At 37.0% G+C, this 21,373-nt stretch overlaps 1 protein-coding gene across 1 annotated transcript in view; it reads left to right on the plus strand.

Annotated features, from left to right (window-relative positions):
* The window catches only part of chs1 (chitin synthase 1), a 26,165-nt gene continuing 4,792 nt past the window's right edge, over positions 1-21,373 (plus strand). Inside the window, exons 1-33 of the mRNA XM_080299345.1 lie at positions 1-660; positions 6,340-6,475; positions 7,166-7,351; positions 7,808-8,009; positions 8,894-9,054; positions 9,183-9,258; positions 10,041-10,153; positions 10,689-10,869; positions 11,200-11,293; positions 11,540-11,636; positions 11,855-11,976; positions 12,473-12,568; positions 13,249-13,413; positions 13,509-13,656; positions 14,396-14,461; positions 14,552-14,727; positions 14,936-14,994; positions 15,304-15,504; positions 15,612-15,780; positions 15,973-16,088; positions 17,280-17,459; positions 17,554-17,658; positions 17,763-17,880; positions 18,380-18,461; positions 18,536-18,771; positions 19,040-19,140; positions 19,299-19,380; positions 19,551-19,704; positions 19,872-19,976; positions 20,288-20,398; positions 20,568-20,705; positions 20,843-20,922; positions 21,254-21,320. Coding sequence (XP_080155471.1) covers positions 614-660; positions 6,340-6,475; positions 7,166-7,351; positions 7,808-8,009; positions 8,894-9,054; positions 9,183-9,258; positions 10,041-10,153; positions 10,689-10,869; positions 11,200-11,293; positions 11,540-11,636; positions 11,855-11,976; positions 12,473-12,568; positions 13,249-13,413; positions 13,509-13,656; positions 14,396-14,461; positions 14,552-14,727; positions 14,936-14,994; positions 15,304-15,504; positions 15,612-15,780; positions 15,973-16,088; positions 17,280-17,459; positions 17,554-17,658; positions 17,763-17,880; positions 18,380-18,461; positions 18,536-18,771; positions 19,040-19,140; positions 19,299-19,380; positions 19,551-19,704; positions 19,872-19,976; positions 20,288-20,398; positions 20,568-20,705; positions 20,843-20,922; positions 21,254-21,320 — 4,170 coding nt within the window. The 5' untranslated portion in view covers positions 1-613. The remainder of the gene's footprint in view (positions 661-6,339; positions 6,476-7,165; positions 7,352-7,807; positions 8,010-8,893; positions 9,055-9,182; positions 9,259-10,040; positions 10,154-10,688; positions 10,870-11,199; positions 11,294-11,539; positions 11,637-11,854; positions 11,977-12,472; positions 12,569-13,248; positions 13,414-13,508; positions 13,657-14,395; positions 14,462-14,551; positions 14,728-14,935; positions 14,995-15,303; positions 15,505-15,611; positions 15,781-15,972; positions 16,089-17,279; positions 17,460-17,553; positions 17,659-17,762; positions 17,881-18,379; positions 18,462-18,535; positions 18,772-19,039; positions 19,141-19,298; positions 19,381-19,550; positions 19,705-19,871; positions 19,977-20,287; positions 20,399-20,567; positions 20,706-20,842; positions 20,923-21,253; positions 21,321-21,373) is intronic.

Here is a 21,373-nt window from a genome sequence, read left to right on the forward strand (position 1 = left end):
CCACACAAACTTCCTGGTTTCCATAGCTTTCATAAACTATGATCATCAGAGCACATACATGCGGGGGTTGTGCCTTACTGTCTATATGGGTGTCACTTTCATAAACTGTGATAAGGCACAAAATAAATCAGATGTACAAAGGACAAACTCCCTGACAGACCAACGGAGCGAGGCAGCTGGGTCAGGCCAATTATTAGCATAGGCATTTCTAAATTGAATTTTACACCTGTGTGGAGTCTTGATTTGGCATTTCACATCATTTTATTGATGTTTTACTTCATTTTAAAACAGTAGCTGGTGTTTGATTTTGTATTTTATTTTTTATTTTGGGTTGACACTGAAGGCAGACTTTTTCAAGAGCTTCAGCAGGGTGGATAGTTGGACACTTAAGAAAAGATTTAATCATAGGGCAGTTATCAAGGTAAAGAATCTCTATGTTTTACATTTAAATATGTGTCGATTAAGTCAATGCCAATATTGTTTAAAGATTTTTTTTTGTCTATGTCCTGAACATGGTTTAATTTAAAATGCGTGCTATAAAGCCAGTTTTTTAAACTATCTTTAAACGATCTATTTTAGGTTCCTGGTTGATGCAGTGGAGTAAACAAGAAGAATGGAGGATCTGAGAGAAAGAGGAAAGAAACGAGAAGGAAGGCACAGGTAAAAAATCTTCAAGAGTGTGTGTTGCATCATAAAGGTTATGTGGTTTCATTTCTGCTTTAACTAATGGCACAGATGTGAAACTGAGCATAATATGTGACATGAGAGGAATTTAAATATGGAAATCACATTTATATGAGTGACAGGCCACGAGTCCACCAACCATGCTTTGATCTTAATTAACCTGCTTGATCAAATACATACAATGGAGGAAGAAAGCGGTCTTGCAGACACTTTCTTTCTAGGCAGTAGAAATCCATCTTCTCCTCTGGGTCTTTTATGCTTTGTGACCCATGCGGTGTTTAATAAAACTGGCTGTGTGCTGTGGAAGCATGATAACTTGCGGTGGGAGGAAAAAAAGAAGGAAAATATGAATAAAAAAAAGAAACAATTTCACCTGATTAAATCAAAAGTAACATCTGTATTGATAGGGTGACATAAAAACAAGAACACAAATATTTTAGAAACATCTCAAAAACGTGTTTAAAATGAAAGATTGTATTGTTATTTATTAAGCCATAAAAACGAAATTCATGTTGAATTACCGTAACGTAAGCTTTTTGGTTTTAGTCTATGTTCACTGTAAAAACATTGCCTCTGATTTATTTCTACCACAGGAACTTACTGAAGTCAGACAGTTAGTGAATTTGTTTCCTAAATCAGGGTCAGCACATGTTATTCTTTAACTGACCAAGCTGCAGCAGGAACGTGTTTCATGTCATCACGGCGGCTTTAAAGTTGTTTCCTATTTGCTGCGCTGAGAATGAGACAGAAATACATTCAACACCACATGCCACTTTGAACCAGGCAGCTATTCAATTTCCTGTCCCTGGATACGCTATCCAGTTTTAATAACCTCTTCATCATTGTTAGGAGGTTAATTGTTGGTGAGATATGTGTTGGTAATGGATATTACATATATATATATTATTTTTCACCATAAAGTATTGTGTTACCAGGTTTCCATTTGATATAATTCACAGCCAAGAAAACAGTTAATTTGTTCTGTGCACTGCTGTGCTTCGCTTTATTGCTGTAGCTGATATCATCTCCACTGTTACTGCCTGCTGTTAGGGCCTCCATTTCAAATGTTAAATACACGCTGAAGTTGTAATTAAATTCTCCATGTAGGTATATCTGACACAAAAATTATGACACTGTCTCTGAGTTTAGCTTTTTTACACCACCCTTGTTGTGATTATGAAGTTATAAAGAAAAATAAAACAATATTTTATCAGCAACTTTTGATTTGAAAGCTTCCACTAACTTCCACTAAACTAAACTAAAGCTAGGAGTGGTGTCTATAAAGTTTTTAAATATTAACTACTTTTATATAAATCATTCCAGTTAATTGTTTCCCAATTTATTAAATGTTACGCAACTTTAGAGAGTAATATAACTTGACTAGAAGGTCACAGCAAAGTGAGCCAGTGCACCAGTTTCCAAACTCCTAACATATGGCAGCCAAACTGTGTGACAGTTTTAATTTTTAATGGGGAAAAAAACCTTACTGAAATAAAAGATTTTTGAGCTTTAATGGGCCATGTAATCGAGTGCACTCTTAAATAGGGGTACGCCTTATGACATTATGATGTGATGGAGCCAAGTTGAATCTGGGTGATTACAGTCTGCAGATAATCATACAGTGTGATAAGTAAATATTGTAATCTGAAGTTTGTTGTCATAGTGAGTCATTCTTGTAAAAACTTTTTGAGTCTGGGGAACTGAAGTCCTTTCCTGATTTTGCTGGTCTTTTCAGCACAAATTGCTCTTCATATAAATCTACCTCACTGACTGGATTACCAAGGCTTCGAGCTGCGTCTTTCCACTGTTACCATCTTGGTGTTTTTGGGGGTGTTTTTGTTTTTGACTAATAACCTGTGATCGACAAAGCTTTGGATAATGCTTCTTTTTTTATAGGGTTAGGGATAATTTACAAAAAGAACTTGAATCAAGTTCCTCCATAAACTCATAAGGAAATGATTTACTGACGTCACAGAGCAAAGGAGCTGAGAGCTATTTTTTTAAATACCTCTCCAGAAAGCAGGAAATCTTTTTCGAATAGTTTTCACCATAGGGGGCCGCGGTGGCGTATCCTAGTGAGCTTTGGGTAGAAACATCTGAAAAGTTAAATTTCTTCCATCAATATCGTGTCTAATGAAGACTCACTAGTTTCATAAATACACAAAAAAATAAGTAGCTTGTCTGCTCGTCACTTGCCATTGGGGGAAAAGCTAAAGACAGCAGACTTTTGTTTTCTCACTGCTTTTAAAAAGTTAGATTATCCAGTATATCGATATCAGATTTTTTTACTTCCTAAAAACTGCCACTGTCATTTATCCTAAAAATCCAATAGTTATCAAGCGTCACATAATAATAATAATAATAATAATAATAATAATAACAGCTATAGTGTAATATCATTAGTCCTTATATAACAACCTTCTGCCAGCATCAATCCATTTTGTACTACACCTTGACTTAACAGTATTTCAGTTGCTATGGCAAAGCCAGAGATCACAGTGTAGCATAATCTCAAGGTAAAAAACCCACACCCTGATAATTATTCTGCACTCTGTATTAATCATCGGGGTGGCAGAGATGGTGACGTTTAATGTGCCAGGAAACAGATATCGAGTGTAATTATGGCCAAAGGGTTGCTTGAGAATCTCTTAGCTTAGATGCCTGTTTGCGTGCCAGTCACATTCTAATCTGGAAGCACCAAAACCATACACTGTGCCTTTCATGCTAAAAGCTTTTGCTATATTTCACACTGACAAGTGACAATCACTGACAAAAATAAACACAGACCCCCCAAAAATGGGTAAAAAGAGAGAGAGATGCAGCGCACTGTTGAAAGAATACTGTTCAATAAAAACTGTACTCTGACCTTTGCGATGAACTGAGGGCTTTGGCAGATTTGTAGATAACAGAGGATTCTTCATTTTGTGCTGTAACCAACACCCAACAGACCATGATCACAATCAGCAATAGTTTGAGGTATAAAATGTAAAACTCTTCACTTAATTCCTTGTTACAGGCTCATCCATTGACTATGCACCCATGGTTTATCACATATTCATTTAAAAACGTCCCTGCAGTCAATTTGCACCTAATAAATGTAGTCATGACCATACAAATGTTAAAGTATCATGATAAGAAACAGTGCTGTGAAAACCTCGCCCCCCTTCCTGTTTTTCAGGAATCAGGAAGATAATTAAATACAATACAATACAACTTTATTTGTATGGCACATTTAAAAGACCAGCGGTACACCATAGTGCTTTACAATAAAAACAGGAAAATTAAGACATTAAATAAAAGACTATTAACAAAGTACCACATATGTCATCAGGTTAAGGGCACTAATTATACGGCAATAGAAGGGAATATAAGAACAAAGTACTAAGAACAGATATAGCTAAAAGATAAAGTACATAAATAAGAAATTGAACCAAATATAAAATAGGGACACTAACTAGATGGAAAAGCTATGTTGAATAAATGAGTTTTTAAACGGGATTTAAAAGATAAAACGGAGTCTGACGCACAGAAAGCGATAGGAAGGTTGTGCCACAGATTCGGTGCAACCAGGGCAAAAGCACGGTCACCCCTAGATTTAAGCCTAGAGCTAGGCTGAGCCAGGAGTAATTGGGCTGAAGACCTGAGGGCGAGCCCAGGGACATATAGACTAAGAAGATCAACAAGATAACGAGGGGCTAAATTATTTATAATTTTAAAGTTGAGCAACAATATTAGTTAAAGTAATTAACTGTGATTAACCACATTTTTGGGAAACCTGAGTTCAGTTTGATTAGCCCTGCCAGGCAGCCTTGATTACTGACAGACCTGTGGAATCAAGAAGTCACATAAACAGAACCTGTGTGACAAAGTCTCTGACATCTATCGGTCTGGCAAGGGTTACAAAGCCATGGATTCCCATGAACCACAATAACAGTTATTATTCACAAAAGGAGAAAATTTGGAACAAGAGTGGCAGGCCCACCAAAATTACTTCAAGAGCACATGGACAACTCATGAATCCAGTACAACATTTAAAACAACAAACAGGCTCAGGGAGGCTGCGACCGGATAGGGTGACAGAAGGAAAACAGGATAAAAGACATGCTGTGAAAGAGAGACGGGGATTAATAACAAGTATGATTCAATGCAGAGAGGTCTATTAACACATGTTGAGTGAGAAAGGTGACTGAAAAGGAAAAACTTATCATGGGAATCCCCCAGCAGCCTACACTTATTGCAGCAAAACTAAGGGAGGATTCAGGGTCACCTGATCCAGCCCTAATGGGTGAATCCTGCTCTCTACCAGAACTTTCTGACGTAGAGTGTCTGGCCCTCAGTTTATGCCATGAAGCTCAAGTTCACTTGGGTTATGCAACAGGGCAAAGATCAGAAACCACACCACCAAGTCCATCACTGAGTAGCCCAAAGAAGGTCTTGGTGTGCCCTAGTCAAAGTATGAACCTAAATCCTACTTAGATTTTTTGGCATGAATTTAAAAAGGCCATTAGTGTTTAGCAACGAGAAAGACTCAGTGCCAGTTGTTGCAAATGCTTGATTGCAGCACTTGCTGCCAACTGTTGTGTAACCAGTTGTTAGGTTTAGTGGACAATTACTTTTCTCAGATAGGGCTAAGTTGGTTTGGAGAACTTTTTCCCTTAATAAATGAAATGATAACTAGGGCTGTTTGATATACCGATATATATCGGATGACGATATAAAAACATCTATTTTAACCTATCGTTTGTTTCGTGGTGTCGTAAAATAAACTGTTTACAGCAATATTTTTTCATCGTTCTGATGGCCACTGTAGTGGCTATATTAATTTCCATGAGTTCTCGCTTTCTCTTATATTTAATATAACCACACTACTGACTATCAAGCGCCTGTTTTTACGTGTTGTCGATAGCAACAACGACAATAAAACCATCGCGTGGCTCCGCTGTCCACTTATTTGTTTTCTACATAAACCTTTCACAATAAAGCTCAAGATCCTGTTGAGACTTTTCAAAATAAACTGAATCACGTGAAAGATTATGCAGAGACTCAAACTTTGAAAGAAAATGGTGGCCATTACAACTTATGTCTAAAAATGTATAGTTTCATGCATTGGTTAAAACACTCGAATCCAGGTAAAGGACGGAAAAAGTGGAAAAAGTTCACGCAAGTCGAATTGCCCAAGATTCACAGAATTTGCAGAAAATATTACATTTTTGTGATTTATATCGTTGTCAGGACGATAAATGTCTTATATCGGGATATGAGATTTTTGTCATACCACACAACCCTAATGATAATTGATAAATAAACGAAATCATCGTTTAAAAACAGCATTTTTTATTTACTAGGGTTGTCTTTGTCTATGTTTTTTTTTTTTATGACGATCTGAAACTTTTGAGGATAAAGAAAATATGCACACACAAAAGACAAAAAAAATCAGGAAGGGCACTGCGCTGTAGTTCAATATCAGTAAACTGAGACAGCTCAGTGTTTTCTCTTTCACATAGATGAAACTAAAAGATATTTCTACTCTATTATTAATTCTCTGTCATCCTTCAACTGACTTTAATAGATTATTAGGTAACCATTGTTTTAGTACATTATTAAACAGTCGTTCTAGTTTTCTGTTTTTATAGTCAACCAATATCTATTTTCCAGGGATACATGGGATCCATTCCAGCTGAACCCCGCAGGAGCTGAGAAGGAACAAAAGAGAAGATGTTTCCAGCTGGCTCAACATCTAGTGGCTGTTTTGGTGGGGTTAGCTGTCTTGACCACTGCTGTTGTTGCAAAGGTAGGACCATTTGTGAGTTTATCTTTTTCTCTCTGTGAAGTTATTCATCTGGTTACCACTGAGGCTGAAGTCCAAGCTCTGGCTAAAAAATGCTGACTTTGGACACAGCAAAATTGCCTCCAACTCCTCAGATTCTAGTATTTTCTTTCATAGACAGACACTTAAAAATCTGCATCTATGGCTTTGTTGTTGTTTTAGTGTTTTTGGTTTTTTTCTTGAAAGTGCTTTGGATTATTTTGATTCATTTGATCACCACTGAACAGTAGTATTGCTTTCTTAAACTCTGAGTCTGTACTGTGTTCCATATATGGAAAATAAGACCACTGTGTACTGTATTAGAGTCTGACTGATATATTATATTAGAAATTTCCCAATTCATGTTGCATAGTTTATCCATCAGAGCGCACTCTGCAAATCAATTTATGTTTTGTATGTCTAAAAAACTCTTTCAGGCATTTCAGCAAAGAACGCATCGTGTGAAAAGTACAAATCATGTGACAACAAGCTTATCTGTCTCTGCCTGCCTGATCATAAAGTAACACGAAGAAGATTCATGCTATTTATGAGAGGACAGAGTTTACAGTACTGAATGCCTTTGTACCCAGCACTCTCTTTACTGGGATTCCCCATCTAGTTCCTATTCCTGGAAATAGAATTTTCTTAACACACAATGATCATATATCCTTTCAGGGCTCCCTGCTGGTGTTGTCAACATTGTCCAGTCCAATGTCCCGGCGCACCCCAAAGGAAAAACAGTTCTACATGCTGATGATGATGTTCTGCCTAGTCTTCCCCAACGTCCTGGTCTTTTTGAAATCGCTGTGGCGATGTTCCTTCAAGAGCTTTGTACCACCCAAAATGAAGATCATGGCATTTGTATGTTTTTCTACATATTTTTAGTTTATGTACCTATAACTAGACAGCAGAAAAATGTAAAATTACAAATCGTTACAGACAAACTTAGTAATAATGTTTTTTTTGTTAATCTTTGGCACAAAGTAGGTCCCATTGGGCGCAGTTAATTAATCATGAGTTTATCTTCTAATAGTATTTTCAACAAAATGCTATAAAGAGAATTTTGTCTTATTCTTATTTATGTTGTTCTTGTTTGTGTATTTATTGCCATTTCTGTAAGAATTATACAGACGATAACAGAAAGGTTTATTTAGGTCAAAAGACAGAAAAGAAAAAAAAGTAAAATGTACATTTGATGGTAATGATACAAATTAATGGTGAATATAAAGTATTTTTAATGGCTTCTATTTCCATGTCCAAAACCAATAGAAACACTGCATAAGTGAGGACATCTTTCTGGTTTTGTGTCTTTTCCAGATTTGCCTCATTGAGGTCCTGGTCTCTCTCGGTACTTCAGTCCTCGTGCTGGTGGTTATGCCTCAGTTTGACGTCCTGACTAATCTCTTCATCAGTGGAGGAGTCTGCATTGTGTCTGCAATTATGCAGATAATATTCAGACTACAGCGAGATAACTGGAAAATTGTGTTCCCAATCTGCTCCCTCATACTCACCTCTATTGGTAACTCCTTTTAAATTAGCTTCTATGTGCAAGCTTGTTTCCCTGGCTTTCTTTTTAGCTTTGTCCCCTGAACATTCATAGATTCGGTGTGGTGAAAACACAAAAAACCGAGAGCCGCTCTACAAAAATTAAATATAATATAATCCTTAATTACATTTTATGATAATTAGCTCACAGCAGGTATAGTAGGAGGTTTAACAGTCATGTTGGCAAACCTTACCTGCTCACAAATTAGGGGTAGGGAGTGAATGAAGCAGAAAGCAGTAGAGTCGACAGTTATTTTCTTAGTTCTGTACGTCACTCGTTTCTCCCAATTGTTTGAACACTTCTCAATCAAGGTTTGTGTTTTCAGGCTTTGACTGAACTGATCTGCTACTAATTGTCTGTCAGCTCTTTTAAACTATCATTCCATTGTTGTCTTGTTTATCCAATTCTGACACAGTAATTCTGTCACCCTCATTACAACAACTGCCTCATATAAATGATGTAAAACGTCTTAACTGCCAAAACAACAACTCTGTCAAGTTTTGATGCTTAAGATTCAAATCTAGCACCAAGCTTGCAAGCTCCAAGTTCCATGATTGATTTAAAAAAAATATGGTGTATAAAAAATGTATAAATATTGGCAAACTTATATTAAACTTTGCCAAAGTTTCAAGTATTCGGAAAAAAGAGAGAGAAGGTACCTCAGAATGAGATAAATAGGGATTATTTTGTAATGCAGAGTCCAAGAATAATATTATGGAGCTGAAAATGTGAGTGATAGGTGTGTTTTTAGGACATTTGGATAGACAGTGGATACAGCGTATTCCATATACACTGTATCTACTGATATAAGAGAAAGTTTAGATATGCATTTATTAACTGACTAACTTGACCAACAGGTTACTGCATGCTGGGAATTGACTACTATGTCCGTGTAACGTCATATGTGGACAGACAGGATTCTGACTGCTATATCTACGTGGCACTTGGAATTTTCTCTTCCCTCCTTGTCTCGTTGTGCTGGTGGGAAAATTCACTACAAGCAACCAACCGCATGCAGGTACGCTGTTTTTCTATAGTGGAGCTTCAGCTAGCTTGCATTCTTCCAAGTCTGTATGTTTATGATAAGGAAACTTTTTTTTTTTTTACACGATCACTGAGGATCTTTTTTCCTCTCTTATCCCACAGGATACGTTGTCACAACTGGATGGTTTCAGAGATTTTGTGTTTGTCATCAGCAGCATTCTGAGGATATTAGTGATAGGTAATTATTTGCCATCAATGTCTGTATTGACGCAATGAATGGAGAGGAGAAAAAAAAACATGCTGGCAAAATTACACCCACTCTGCACTGGACGCGTGATGAAAAAATCTAATTTCCCACATTCGCACTGGAGAACAAACAGATTTCTGTGATGTCAGGGGTGCAGATGGATTGCAGAGGATGTTCTCCAGCTGTGATGAATTCTTCAGTTGTTGTTTTCAGTATTAGTAAATCTAGGTTTTCTATTCTGCACAATAAACCACTATTAATATGTTCTCTTTTATTTTTATTTATTTAAAATCCAATGTATTTCTTAACTTGTAAAATTATTATTGCAAATGTTCTGATACATGGGCTGATTTTTATAAAGTGTTTTTTCTACTGTAACTAAGCACTGCAAGCTAATGACCCAGTTACACCCAAATCAGGGGTCAGGGTTCAGTATCTTGCCTACTGATAGTTAAACGCAAGCTTCCGATTGGTAGATGACCCAATCTACAGAACAGTGCAGATTTATGTTATCTGTACCGTATCTCTGTACACGTTGCAGATTAAATTGTTTCTTCTATCACTGCAGGAATTTAAAACGTTACCACTCTTATTATTTACAGTATTTTTTTTTAATCAATGTATTTCTATACCATAACAATATTTACTTGACCACAAACAAAGAACAGTGATAAAAAATAGTTTCATTATGAACTAAATGATTTGAGTGAAAGAGGGGTGCATTTTTAAATGTGGCAAGCATGTAAAATTAAAATTGTTTTTGTCTGTTCTAGGGGCCGTATACCTGATCTACCACAAGCTAATTGCGAAAACCATCATATGGGACAATTTTATCCTGCGTGACGGAGAACTCCTGAAAACAGGACTAGTGTTGTTTTTCTTACAAGTAAGTAGAAGGAAGAGAGCATGCAACATGTATTAAAATTACTGTAGGAAGACTAGATGCCATAAATGTAGAATCTGATTTATCACTGCATGTAGCAGACAAAACTGTGTCTGATGGTGATTTAGCAAAAAGCACTTTTTCCCCATTATTGCATTTGATCATTTTCTTTTTATGGCTCTCAGCAGGTTTAGTCTAGATTAATTACTTAATAAGACAAAACTTACTTAAACCAATCAAATCTCATTCACACAGACTCTTTAGCAGCCGCAGGTTTAATCAGTCAGGGGTCTCTGTATCCACTACTTACTTGCCCGAGGCATGATAATGATCACATGTTCCAATTATGATCTGAGTTTTGAAGTGTAAAGCACTTTTTTGCACTTCTTTCTTACTTTTCCACAAAGAATTGGTTCAGAAACATATTTTAATGGTGGTAGGATGGTCTAACGTGTAAATTAAGTACATTACAATCTTAATTTTGTCCTTATGACTGTAAATTAGGCTTAATAAATATTGCCCTCATCTTCTGTCTCAGGCCTTCTGCTCAGCAGCCTGCCACTGGTTTGGAGTTGTGGCCTGTAAGATTCATTCTGTCAGGATGAGTTTTGCCCTTCCTCTATGTTGCACTGGACCTGCAATGCTACTGCTGGGAATAGTGCTGTTTTTTACACTGGGATGGAAACTGGATAATGGGACAAAAGCAGAAAGCATCATAGGTGAGTTTTTCCTTTTTCTTTATTCTTTTTTTTAGGTCAAGACAAATTGAACTACCTTCATAAAAAATTCACTTGCAATAAGTTTTGCATTCAGTTTTTAATTGTTTAATGAGTCGCTTCAGCACAGGGGAGTTTCCAGGAATTTTAACGTTGTTTCCACTTAAGTAGCTCAATATTTTCATCATGAAAATACACTTTGAAAAAATACACCATGACTCCTCTGATGCACTGTATCATTTATATGTATAAATTGTTATAATTATAAATAAATTAGTTATTTAAACTACATGTAATAAAGCTAAAAAAAAAAAAATGTTTGTTTTATTGCAGAATTTTGTGACAAGTTGCTCTATCTGAACTCCAAAAACACGTCTGCGGTCTTACTCGAGCTTACTAGGAGCATGTGTCGGACTTCACTAAACAGGTGTGTTTGTATGCTGAGAAATGTGTTAATGAAACGTAGCATGTGAGTTTTTCAAGTCACTAATTCTTCTTACACTTCAAGCAGCCTGGTCATTTATAATTTTTTTTTAATGCGAATAAAATGGAAGTATTTATTGTCCAACCTCATCTGCCATGTCCTATAGCAATATATTAAGTACAGATATCTTCTGTATTTCTTATCTTTGCACACTTCACTCAAAATATTTATTTACCATTTGATTGACAGCCACTACTTTCAATGGCCTTTTGCCATGCTGGCACTGGAGGGAGTGTGCATGTGGTCAGGCCTCGTCACATGTACCTACTACGTATGGAAGATCAAGGTATCAGAAAAAAACACAGCGCATATGCACACACTTTCACTCAATTGGCTGTGAGAAGATGTATGCTTTAAATGAATTCAGTCATTTCTTTATTTGGAAGTTTTATTTTAACTCCCAGAAAAGCCACACCACAACATATTAAAGCATATTGTTTTTGAGATCTGATTTTTTTAAAAATGACATACACTTAAATAGCTTTGTGGTTCACCTTCCATTAGGTCCAGCGTATAGAAAGAACATCTCAGCTCTTTGTTCGTCGATTGTATGAATCTGCTTTCATTGACCTGTCTCTGCTACTCAACACCAAGATGAAGGTTCCAAAAGCCAAAACCCAAGAAAGGTCAGTGTGATCTGAGAATAGCTTCCCTGTTGAACATTATTTCAGTGTGGCCATAAATTAACCTAAAAAAAAAAAAATCAATCATAATGGGTGATAACTTTTCAAATGCAGTAGAGGCACAGACATTTCTTCAACAGGAAAGGCAGTATGCAATTATGCAGTGAATAATTTATTTGAAGTATAGGTAGAAAAAAATGCATTTGAAGTTGAGTTCATGCAAACTGTGTCGCTAGCAGAGCACGTCTCAGTGTAAAGACATACACACAGACATGACCCAAAAACAATTGATGTTCATCTACGACCTCAACAAAATTGGAAACTCGCTTATTTGCATCCCCAAATTCACTGCAGCTGCACATGTGGCACATTTTATGAAGCCATTTCCACAATGGGTGTATAACATTAATGAGCCTCCATAGCAGATGCTTCTAAGATGTGCGTGTTCACAGCATGAAATGTTTAAAAATTCTGCTACAACTTCTCCTCTCCTTAACAGCCATGATGAAATGCAGAAGTGTGTGATCTATCTGTGCGCCACCATGTGGCATGAGACCTACGACGAGATGCTGAAGATTCTCACCTCCATGTTCAGGTTAGAGCCAGTACCTCTGAAAACATCAGGGGCCAGACAAATAAATAAGTGTAGGCACAAAAACATGCATGTGCATACCCCAGTCACTATGATGAGAACTTCTTATCACATTTCTTATCATTATATATTTTATCTGCACATACAGACATAAAGTAGATCGGGCTGCATACAAATCCACAGTGACTGAGATTTAACAACAAGCATGCTTAAGCACGGCTTTATAATTCTGATGAAAATAACGAGTTTGAGTTTAAAGCATCTAGCCCCAGGTGTACTAGTATCACATACACAGCGTGGGTTTAATTTCTCTTTTACATATCATTAAAGAGCAATATAACAGCGTATTAAAATATGGGTTTGATTTACCTCCACCTGTTTAATTTCGCACCAGGCAGGTGTCAGTACACAGGTGAAATTTTTAACCAGAGAGGCATTTAGAGCCTCTCAGTCTGATGTAAAGTGGTTCTTAAAAATGTAAATAAAAGGTCAAATTCATTAGCTTATGACCTAATATATTCAAAGGCCTAAAATGCCAAGTGTTTGGGCTGCTTAACATTTAAAAAATGCATTTTCCTGTCATTCTTGTTATTTCCTGCTGTGCACTGACTGTTCACACTTAAAAATAAGACCTAAATGAAAAGGCTTTTGCTGTGTTATACAGTCATCTGTTATTGTTTCAGGCTGGACCGTTATCGAGGGGATCCAAAGGAAGATCACAAGGACTGTTTTGACTTTGAGTGTCACATTTTAATGGACGATGCCTTCATGACTGACGATGACACAAACAAGAGGCTGGTTAATAGTTATGTTAATGACTTGATCCATGTTGTCATTGAAGTTTACAGGTGAGATAACCCCACAGTTAAATATATGTGTGTACATCTGCATGTCTCTCTTTATCCATCTTTCAAACTGATCACCTACACATCCCTCCGTTCAGGGTCTTCACCAACAAAGAGCCTGACGATGTGTCGATCATTGAGACTCCCTACGGTGGCAGGTTGATGTTTGTTCTGCCAGAAGGGAACATGCTCTATGTTCACCTAAAAGACAAACTACTCATCAGGAACAAAAAAAGATGGTCCCAGGTACAGATTAGCTGTGAAAGTTTCTATCTCTATATCCCTATTTATGTGTATGTGATTGTGAAATACACTAAAAACCAAGTTCTCTCACTCAAACATGCAGACTTGTTTTCTTTTTTCATGTATTGGAATTGTATGAGCTTGAATGGACCCATCATGTGTATGGTCTGATTCTACTATTCTATAACCTCACACAGTGGGACGGGTTCTTCAACACTCATTATTATTACTCAAATGTGTCAAAAATATATGTTTTACTCAAAAAACTATTTACTATTGAATATGGGATAGAAAAGCAGCAACTCCAAAACTAGATATTTTTATTTATATATATATATATATATATATTATATATATATCTTAGGCATGAAAATAAATGGCTGAAATCATTTCAGTGCTGTTCAGTATTTCAAAATAAGAAACTGTGTTGCTCTATTGTGCTGCATGCAATTATTAATAATGATTTGGACTGTAGTAAATATACTGAGATACTGGAAGTGCTGTTAATTAAATGTGTGTTCAACTCTAATTGTAAATGTATGAAAATGCTTAGTTAAAATTTAAAACATGCTTGCTAGTATTGCTGGTATAATCATTCTGTATTTTCTACCTGTGTGATAAAAGTTTAATTAATTTGACAAATCACCTCTGTCAAGTCATCTAGACTATTAAACAGTGAGTCTCCAAAAGGCTGTTCTTGGATTTTAACATTCAATACTGCTGCTTTTTTCTTTTTTCTTAGATAATGTACATGTATTACCTGCTTGGCTGGAAAGGCTACATTGTGAAGAACCCTTCAAAGATCCCAGTAAGACTTTTCAGCTGTTCGAGTCAACTTATTTTGGCATTGTGTATAATTTCTTATAATTTTTCAATGACCTATCTTTTTTTTTTTTAGCAATTGAATAACTTTTCCAGAGCCAGTTTGGTCTCTCTGGATAGTGAGACTTTCGTGTTGCCTCAGTATGACAACGACAACAAACGCAAGTTCATCTCAGACGACAACACGTATATTCTTGCTCTTGACGGAGACACTGACTTCCACCCTAAAGCTGTGATTCTGCTTGTAGACAGGTGAGCAGCAGAACAGTCAACTTCTTAAAATCTGTCATGGCTCAGTATTTACATAATTTTCCTCCATAAATCACTGATGCTATTGTAGACAACAAATACCACAAATACTCATTTTATGAGCTATTTAGTCATCCAGTTAGAAAGTGTCGATTTTAGTTATTGTTGCTTGTCAAACATGTCAATTTATAAAACATATTTGTGTTCACAGGTTGAGGATGTATGACAATGTAGGTGCAGCATGTGGTAGAATCCATCCTACTGGCATGGGTGAGTGGGCATTTCATATGTATTGCCACTGATGTATCATTAAATGTATTTCATTTAAAAAATAAACATTTAAAGAAAGCCTTTTGATAAACTGGAAATCGTGTATATTTCATAGGTCCACTCTAGTTCTTGACATTCCCTACATCAGCATTTAGTGGGATTTTTGCTTCTGCAGTGTTCTTTTAAGCTCTGTATATATGATGGACTAACTTAGAAACAACGTACTACATGTACTTTTTTCCAAATGCCTATTATTCTTCAACCTCCTTTGCTTCATCTCTCCTCTCATCTGCCTCTCTGCCATCCCAGGTCCCATGGTGTGGTACCAGAAATTTGAGTATGCAGTAGGTCACTGGCTCCAGAAGACAGCAGAGCATGTGTTTGGTTCTGTGCTGTGCAGTCCGGGATGCTTCAGTCTGTTCAGAGGGTCGGCCCTGATGGATGACCATGTTTTAAAAAGATACTCAACAACTGCACAAAGAGCTCAAGAATATGTGCAGTATGATCAAGGTTGGTAAACGCAACCAAAAGGATCAGTAGACTTTTTTACCTCGTCTAGTTTGTACTCTTAGTGTTTTGACATTTAAACTCTTGGTGTCTCGTGTGTGCTCTTCTAGGGGAGGATCGATGGCTGTGTACTTTGCTATTGCAACAAGGCTGGCGAGTCGAGTATAATGCTGCTTCAGATGCATACACCAACTCACCACAGGAATTTGAAGAGTTTTACAACCAGAGGAGACGATGGGGACCTTCAACATTGGCTAATACACTGGACCTTCTCCACAGGCTAGTGTTACATGTTATTAATAATAGCAGGGTTTCATTCTATAGCCATCCTGCTTTTTACTTAAAACATTTAAAAAAAAAAGAGAAAATTTTTCATTCTTAGTTTGATGGTTTCCTGGTTATGTTTGTAGGCTATAAATCCTACAAACACTTCTACTGCCATACTAACTCTTTTGTGGTTGTGAATCTTAGTGGTCCAGAGACAGTGAAGAGAAACGAGTCCATCTCAGGGATTTACGTCTTCTACCAGATGTTCACTGTTGGATCTTCTATCCTGGGACCTGCCTCTGTGACTCTCATGATAGCAAGTAGGTTTAAGTCTAGTTAATGACTCTAACACATTTATCACCATTATTCATGCCATTAAGTTGCAGTTTATCTCTTATCCTTTCAGCTTTCAAACACTTTTTTAGGTTTTGAAATATATAAAAAGTTCCGTTAGGGAAGTAAATCCTACAGATTCTCTCAGAAACCCGTGACTGTCTTTAAATTATGCTACTCTGCAACAAGGAAACAGAACTAAAGTAATTGAGCAAACACAACTACAATAGATATGGTATAGTGGTTTCATTTTAAGACCGCTCCCATAAAGTAAGCTGTATAATAAGTTGTTTAAAGATTTGACTGAACCAAATTCAGATGCCTTACTTGTTCCTTATGGTGTCAATAAACTTAGTTTTATCACCGGCAAATGGAAACGCACAAGACTTGTTAAAATCCTTCTGATCCAGTTCACTGCATGTCACACATTAACATCTTTACTGTATGGTATAATCTTTGTTGCATGTCATTTTATGCAAATTCTTTATACCGCACTTACCAGAACTGGCGTTTACAAAGTTCCTTATTAGGGTTCACATTGTGTAGTATGGTAGACCACACTGATTTCATTGTTTCAATCCACTGTTTAGCACGTGAAATATTATTCTTCTATCATTTGTTTAAACTTGTCTGGGAAATGTTGCCATAATTAATTTATGTATTTATTTATTCTGAATTATGGCTTGGTGGCCTGTTTGAGGTCCTAATGACCTCTGACCATTGCCTACCAAATTCAAGTCTGGGCAGATGTTTGTGCTATATTTTTTTAATAGAAAATTGCCACATTTGTACTATTCCAAATGCGAATACCTGTATGCATCCACAAAAACAGTAAAAAGGACAAGAAAAAAAAGGATGAAACATTAATTATGTAAAGTGAGTTTAAAAATTTGAATTCTCGTGGTTTGTAAAGATGTATCCTGGAAGCAAAACCTGGAACAAATATTTCTAATCTGAACTTTAATGCAGTCATTAATGCAGGTAACTACAGTGTGAACCACCAGTTTTCATTAAACACTTGGCTTAACTGAAGGCAGACTTAGTAATAACTTGTAATGGTAACTACAGGGAAATTCACTTTGCCAAGCCCATCTGCATTAATAATTTTTGTGCATTAATAACTTTACATCAGTCATTTATTTCTCCTTCTCTCCTCCCCCTCCATCTTTTCCTTCCAGGTGCTTTCCAGTTTGTCTTCAGACTCACTGGTACACTCTCCATCGTCGTCGCGTGCGTTCCCCCCGTGTTCTACATCCTCATTTGCTTTTTAACCAAGTCGAATACCCAAATAACCATTGCCGGCATCATGAGTGTTCTGTATGCATTCCTCATGACTGCGTCCTTCTTTTCCATCATTGGTGGGTAGAATCGTTTTTTGACTGTATGTTGTTGCAGTCTCATATCTTTCAAATAAATGTCCATTAAATGTGCAAATGCCTTTTTCTCTTTTAGGTGACATGGTGATTCAGCAAACCTTCTTGACCCCCACTGGATTGTTTTTGATTTCAATGGCAATCATGTACTTGATAACAGCTTTACTCCACCCTGAGGAGTTTTGTATGTTCATTATTATTGTTCTAAGCATTATTTCACATTTTTTGTGTGATGTTGCTTCATGTCATGTGACATTTTTTGGCTTTGTTTCCTTTTCTTTCTTGCAGTCTTGATTATCTATGGTCTGATGTATTTCATCTGCATCCCCAGTGGATATCTCCTTTTGACCATCTACTCGCTGGTTAACATGAACAATGTGTCCTGGGGCACAAGGGAAACCAACAAGTAATGCATTATTTTAGACCACTGTTCGTTTAATTAATTATCATGAAATAGCAATAATATTATAGGGATCAAAATAAGAATGGAAAATTATAACAAATTCAAATCTCAAACAGAAATGTTGCATTTCCCCAAAACGCAACATTACTGTGTAAAGTTCATAAGATCTGAAGAGTCGGTGGAGGAGCTGCTGTGCTTACAGCCAGAGCTCTGGACCTAAAATGACCATATCAAGAATATCGCCTGTCTTTGACATCATAAGGATCGAAGAGTAGAAAAAAGCCTCAGCCTTTAGAGAAGTCTTAGCCTGAAAGTGTGTATATATAGTCGTGCAGAACTTTTAGCTGACCAAATCCATTAGTTCATCCACTTCCTGTTCCATATTTGACACTCATCCATGAAACAAAAACAAATAAGACAGCAGGGAATTGATTTTTTTTTTAATCTTGTCATATCAATCACTCTTTGTGACCATACATCCTCATATCTGTCTGTCCATTAGGGGAGGTGTAGAGCAGAAGAAACTACACAATCTTCTCTGTGACAAAACCTGTAGATGCTGCTGCTGGGACATGAAGATACAGGTATGGTTACAGTTCCCGACATACCTGACAGCAGGTGATGGATGAATGGATTAATGAACTCTGTTGCTTTACAGATAACCCAGGAAACAGAGCGTCTGATATTTCAGCAGCTCGCGGGTCAGATTATACAGCACATCCCAGCCAATCCAATCACCCAAAACGAAACACCTCTACACCCAGCCTTAATGCTGGAGCCTCACACCAAACAACACGCCAAGAAAGAAGAAGCCAAGGAAGAGATTGCAAGACCTCTAGTTGATGATTTGAGGAAGAAGGCAGCAAAGAGCAGTGACCTGGGTTCCAGTAGCAGGTAGCGTTCTGTTGTTGTTGTCGTGGTTGTTTCTCCTCCTTTATTTGGTCAGTCATTTCTAATGTTGTTCGCTCACAGGCTGATCTGGCCCTATATAAATCAAATTGAATTTAATTAATTATTTTACCAGAAATCCAATATACTACTGGCCTTGAAAATAACACAGTTCCATTCAAGTCTCATACTGAACACAGCTGTTTATAAGGACAAAATGAGATGTGCGCTGGAATTAAGAAGCTCACAATAAGTGCATGTGTGCTGTGTGCAGTGACGATGGTGCTGAAAACAGGAGCATGAGTTCATCTGATGAAGAAGACAGTGATCATGATGATGACTATATGATTCGTGAGGCAGAGATTCCCGCCGCTGGTGAGAAGCACTCTAAATGCATTTAGGTCCTGAGTGCACCACACTGTAATTTCCAGCTATACATGTAGCTGTGGATCATTATATACTATACATTATGTAGCATATAAAACAGAGTAATGATGCTATCTGTGTGTGTGTGTGTTTTCATGTGTATGCAGACTGGGTGCACCCAGTGAAGGAAGAATTTCTGAAAAAGCTGACATACTTCAACATGAAGAGAAATCTACAAGAACAAATACGGTAAATAATAAACATCATCCAAGTATTTGCATGTTTTTGTTGTTCACTTGCAGGCATTTTTACAAGAATAATTAACATTTACACTAAAACTACGTTTGTGTAAGATGCTGTACAATTACCCCGATGGCAAAGCTGCAGTTGTGTAGTTAAACTGCTTTTGTTCTCCTCAGATATGCACTCCGTAACAAAGATTACGATGAAGTGTGCGAAGACTTGGTGCTGATGTTAACAGACACACTCAATGTAGAGCTCAATTCAGTGGGGCCTGAAGACGTTCTCTCAGACTATCAGCTGGAGGAGTTACAACTTGCGCTAAACAGACAGGTGATGACAACTTTGGTGTAAATAAAATAATGACATGTTGCTTTTAAAACAAAATGAAATTAATTTGAGAGGAAACCTGATTTCCAGAGTTTCTATTCTTCTGAAAACTTCTGAAAACTGCTGCTGCAGAAAATACATAACTGACCTGACTTCTCTCTGTGTCTCAGGCACGGCAAACCCTTAAGACCAATCGAATGGAGAAGTTGGAAAAGAGAGTAAAGCTAGCCATTGAGAAAACACTCGCTGCCCCACAAGTGCAAAAGCTAGAAGAGGTAAGATGTTTATTCAGCTGTCGGGTCTGTGAGATAGAGGTAGATACAAAAAGTTGTATTTAAAATGAGTATTTAAACACAGTATTACTACTTCACAATGCACGGTAGATGTAAATGTTTCTAAATTTTGCCGTTCGTTTTCAGTAATTAAGGTATAGTGAACAAAGCAACCGCCCTGAAATGTTATTCATTAGCAGATTTCTGATCTTCTAAGGAAAATAAAATTTATATTTGCTAAATGGAGTTAGTCAGTTAAAAAAGTGATCAATTAAATTTTTTTTATTGAACTGTGTGCATTTTTGTGTGTTTAGAATGAGAACGACTTCTGGAACAAGCTAATCGAGCGCTACCTGAAACCAATCACTCACTCTAAAGAACATCAGGAGGACGTCAACAGAGAACTAAAGTCACTGAGAAACAAGGTCAGCACTCTGATGATGACAATGATAACAAATGAATGATCCCAAATCATTATGAAAAAATACTCTGATGCGTCAGGTTGCAGGTTGGGAGTGAAACCTTTAAAAACAATTATCCACTTGAAATGTGGCAAAACGAAATCAAATATTAAATTCTCTTACCTCTCCACAGGCCGTCTTCCTGTATTTCATCATAAACGTGCTCTGGGTGGTAGCTACCTTCTTCTTGCAGGCCATTGGAAATGATGTCATCAGCATCAGGATCCCAAAGTATTATCCCAATGGAACTAAAAGTGATGAATTCCTCAAGGTTGGGACCCACAACAGACACTCCTAAATGCATGTGCTGCAGTTAAAGAAGGATTGTGATTCTTTTTAAATAATTGTTTGAACTCCTGTAACATCTGATGTAATTAGTAATCCATTCTATTGCTCTTTTTCTGACAGGTGGAGCCTCTCACTTTGATGTTTCTGTTGTCTTTTGCTATTCTTCTCATTGTGCAGTTTCTGGCCATGTTATATCACAGGTAATAACATCATTTCACATTTAACTTTTATTTTTTTCCTCACAGGTTGTACTTTTTGACTAATTTAGTGACCTTGAAAATGAAGCAGGACAATCCAGCAGGCTTGATTGAGAAGCAGAGAAATTTAATCAAAGTTATTAATCTGGCACTGAATAACCCCACCCCCCACCCCCCCCCCCCACCCCGCAATCATGAGCAGGGAGTCTTTGAGTTCTGTCTTTATGGAGAGTTATAATGGCTTTGTCCTTGTCACTGTTATCCATCGATTTCTTCATTTTCATTTTCCCACATTTTCCCCTCATGTTTCATCCTTGTGCCTTTTTGTTTTCAGAGTCTACACCCTGATCCATGTGGTGTCCTATCGCAGCTCAGAGAAAAACTACAAAGAGAAAGACGAAGTAAGTAATTACACTCAAAAGCATACAAATAATCATGAGGCTTGATTATGTTC

This window comes from Astatotilapia calliptera, chromosome 1 (genome assembly GCF_964374335.1).
Source record: "Astatotilapia calliptera chromosome 1, fAstCal68.1, whole genome shotgun sequence".
Taxonomy (NCBI): Eukaryota; Metazoa; Chordata; class Actinopteri; order Cichliformes; family Cichlidae; genus Astatotilapia; species Astatotilapia calliptera.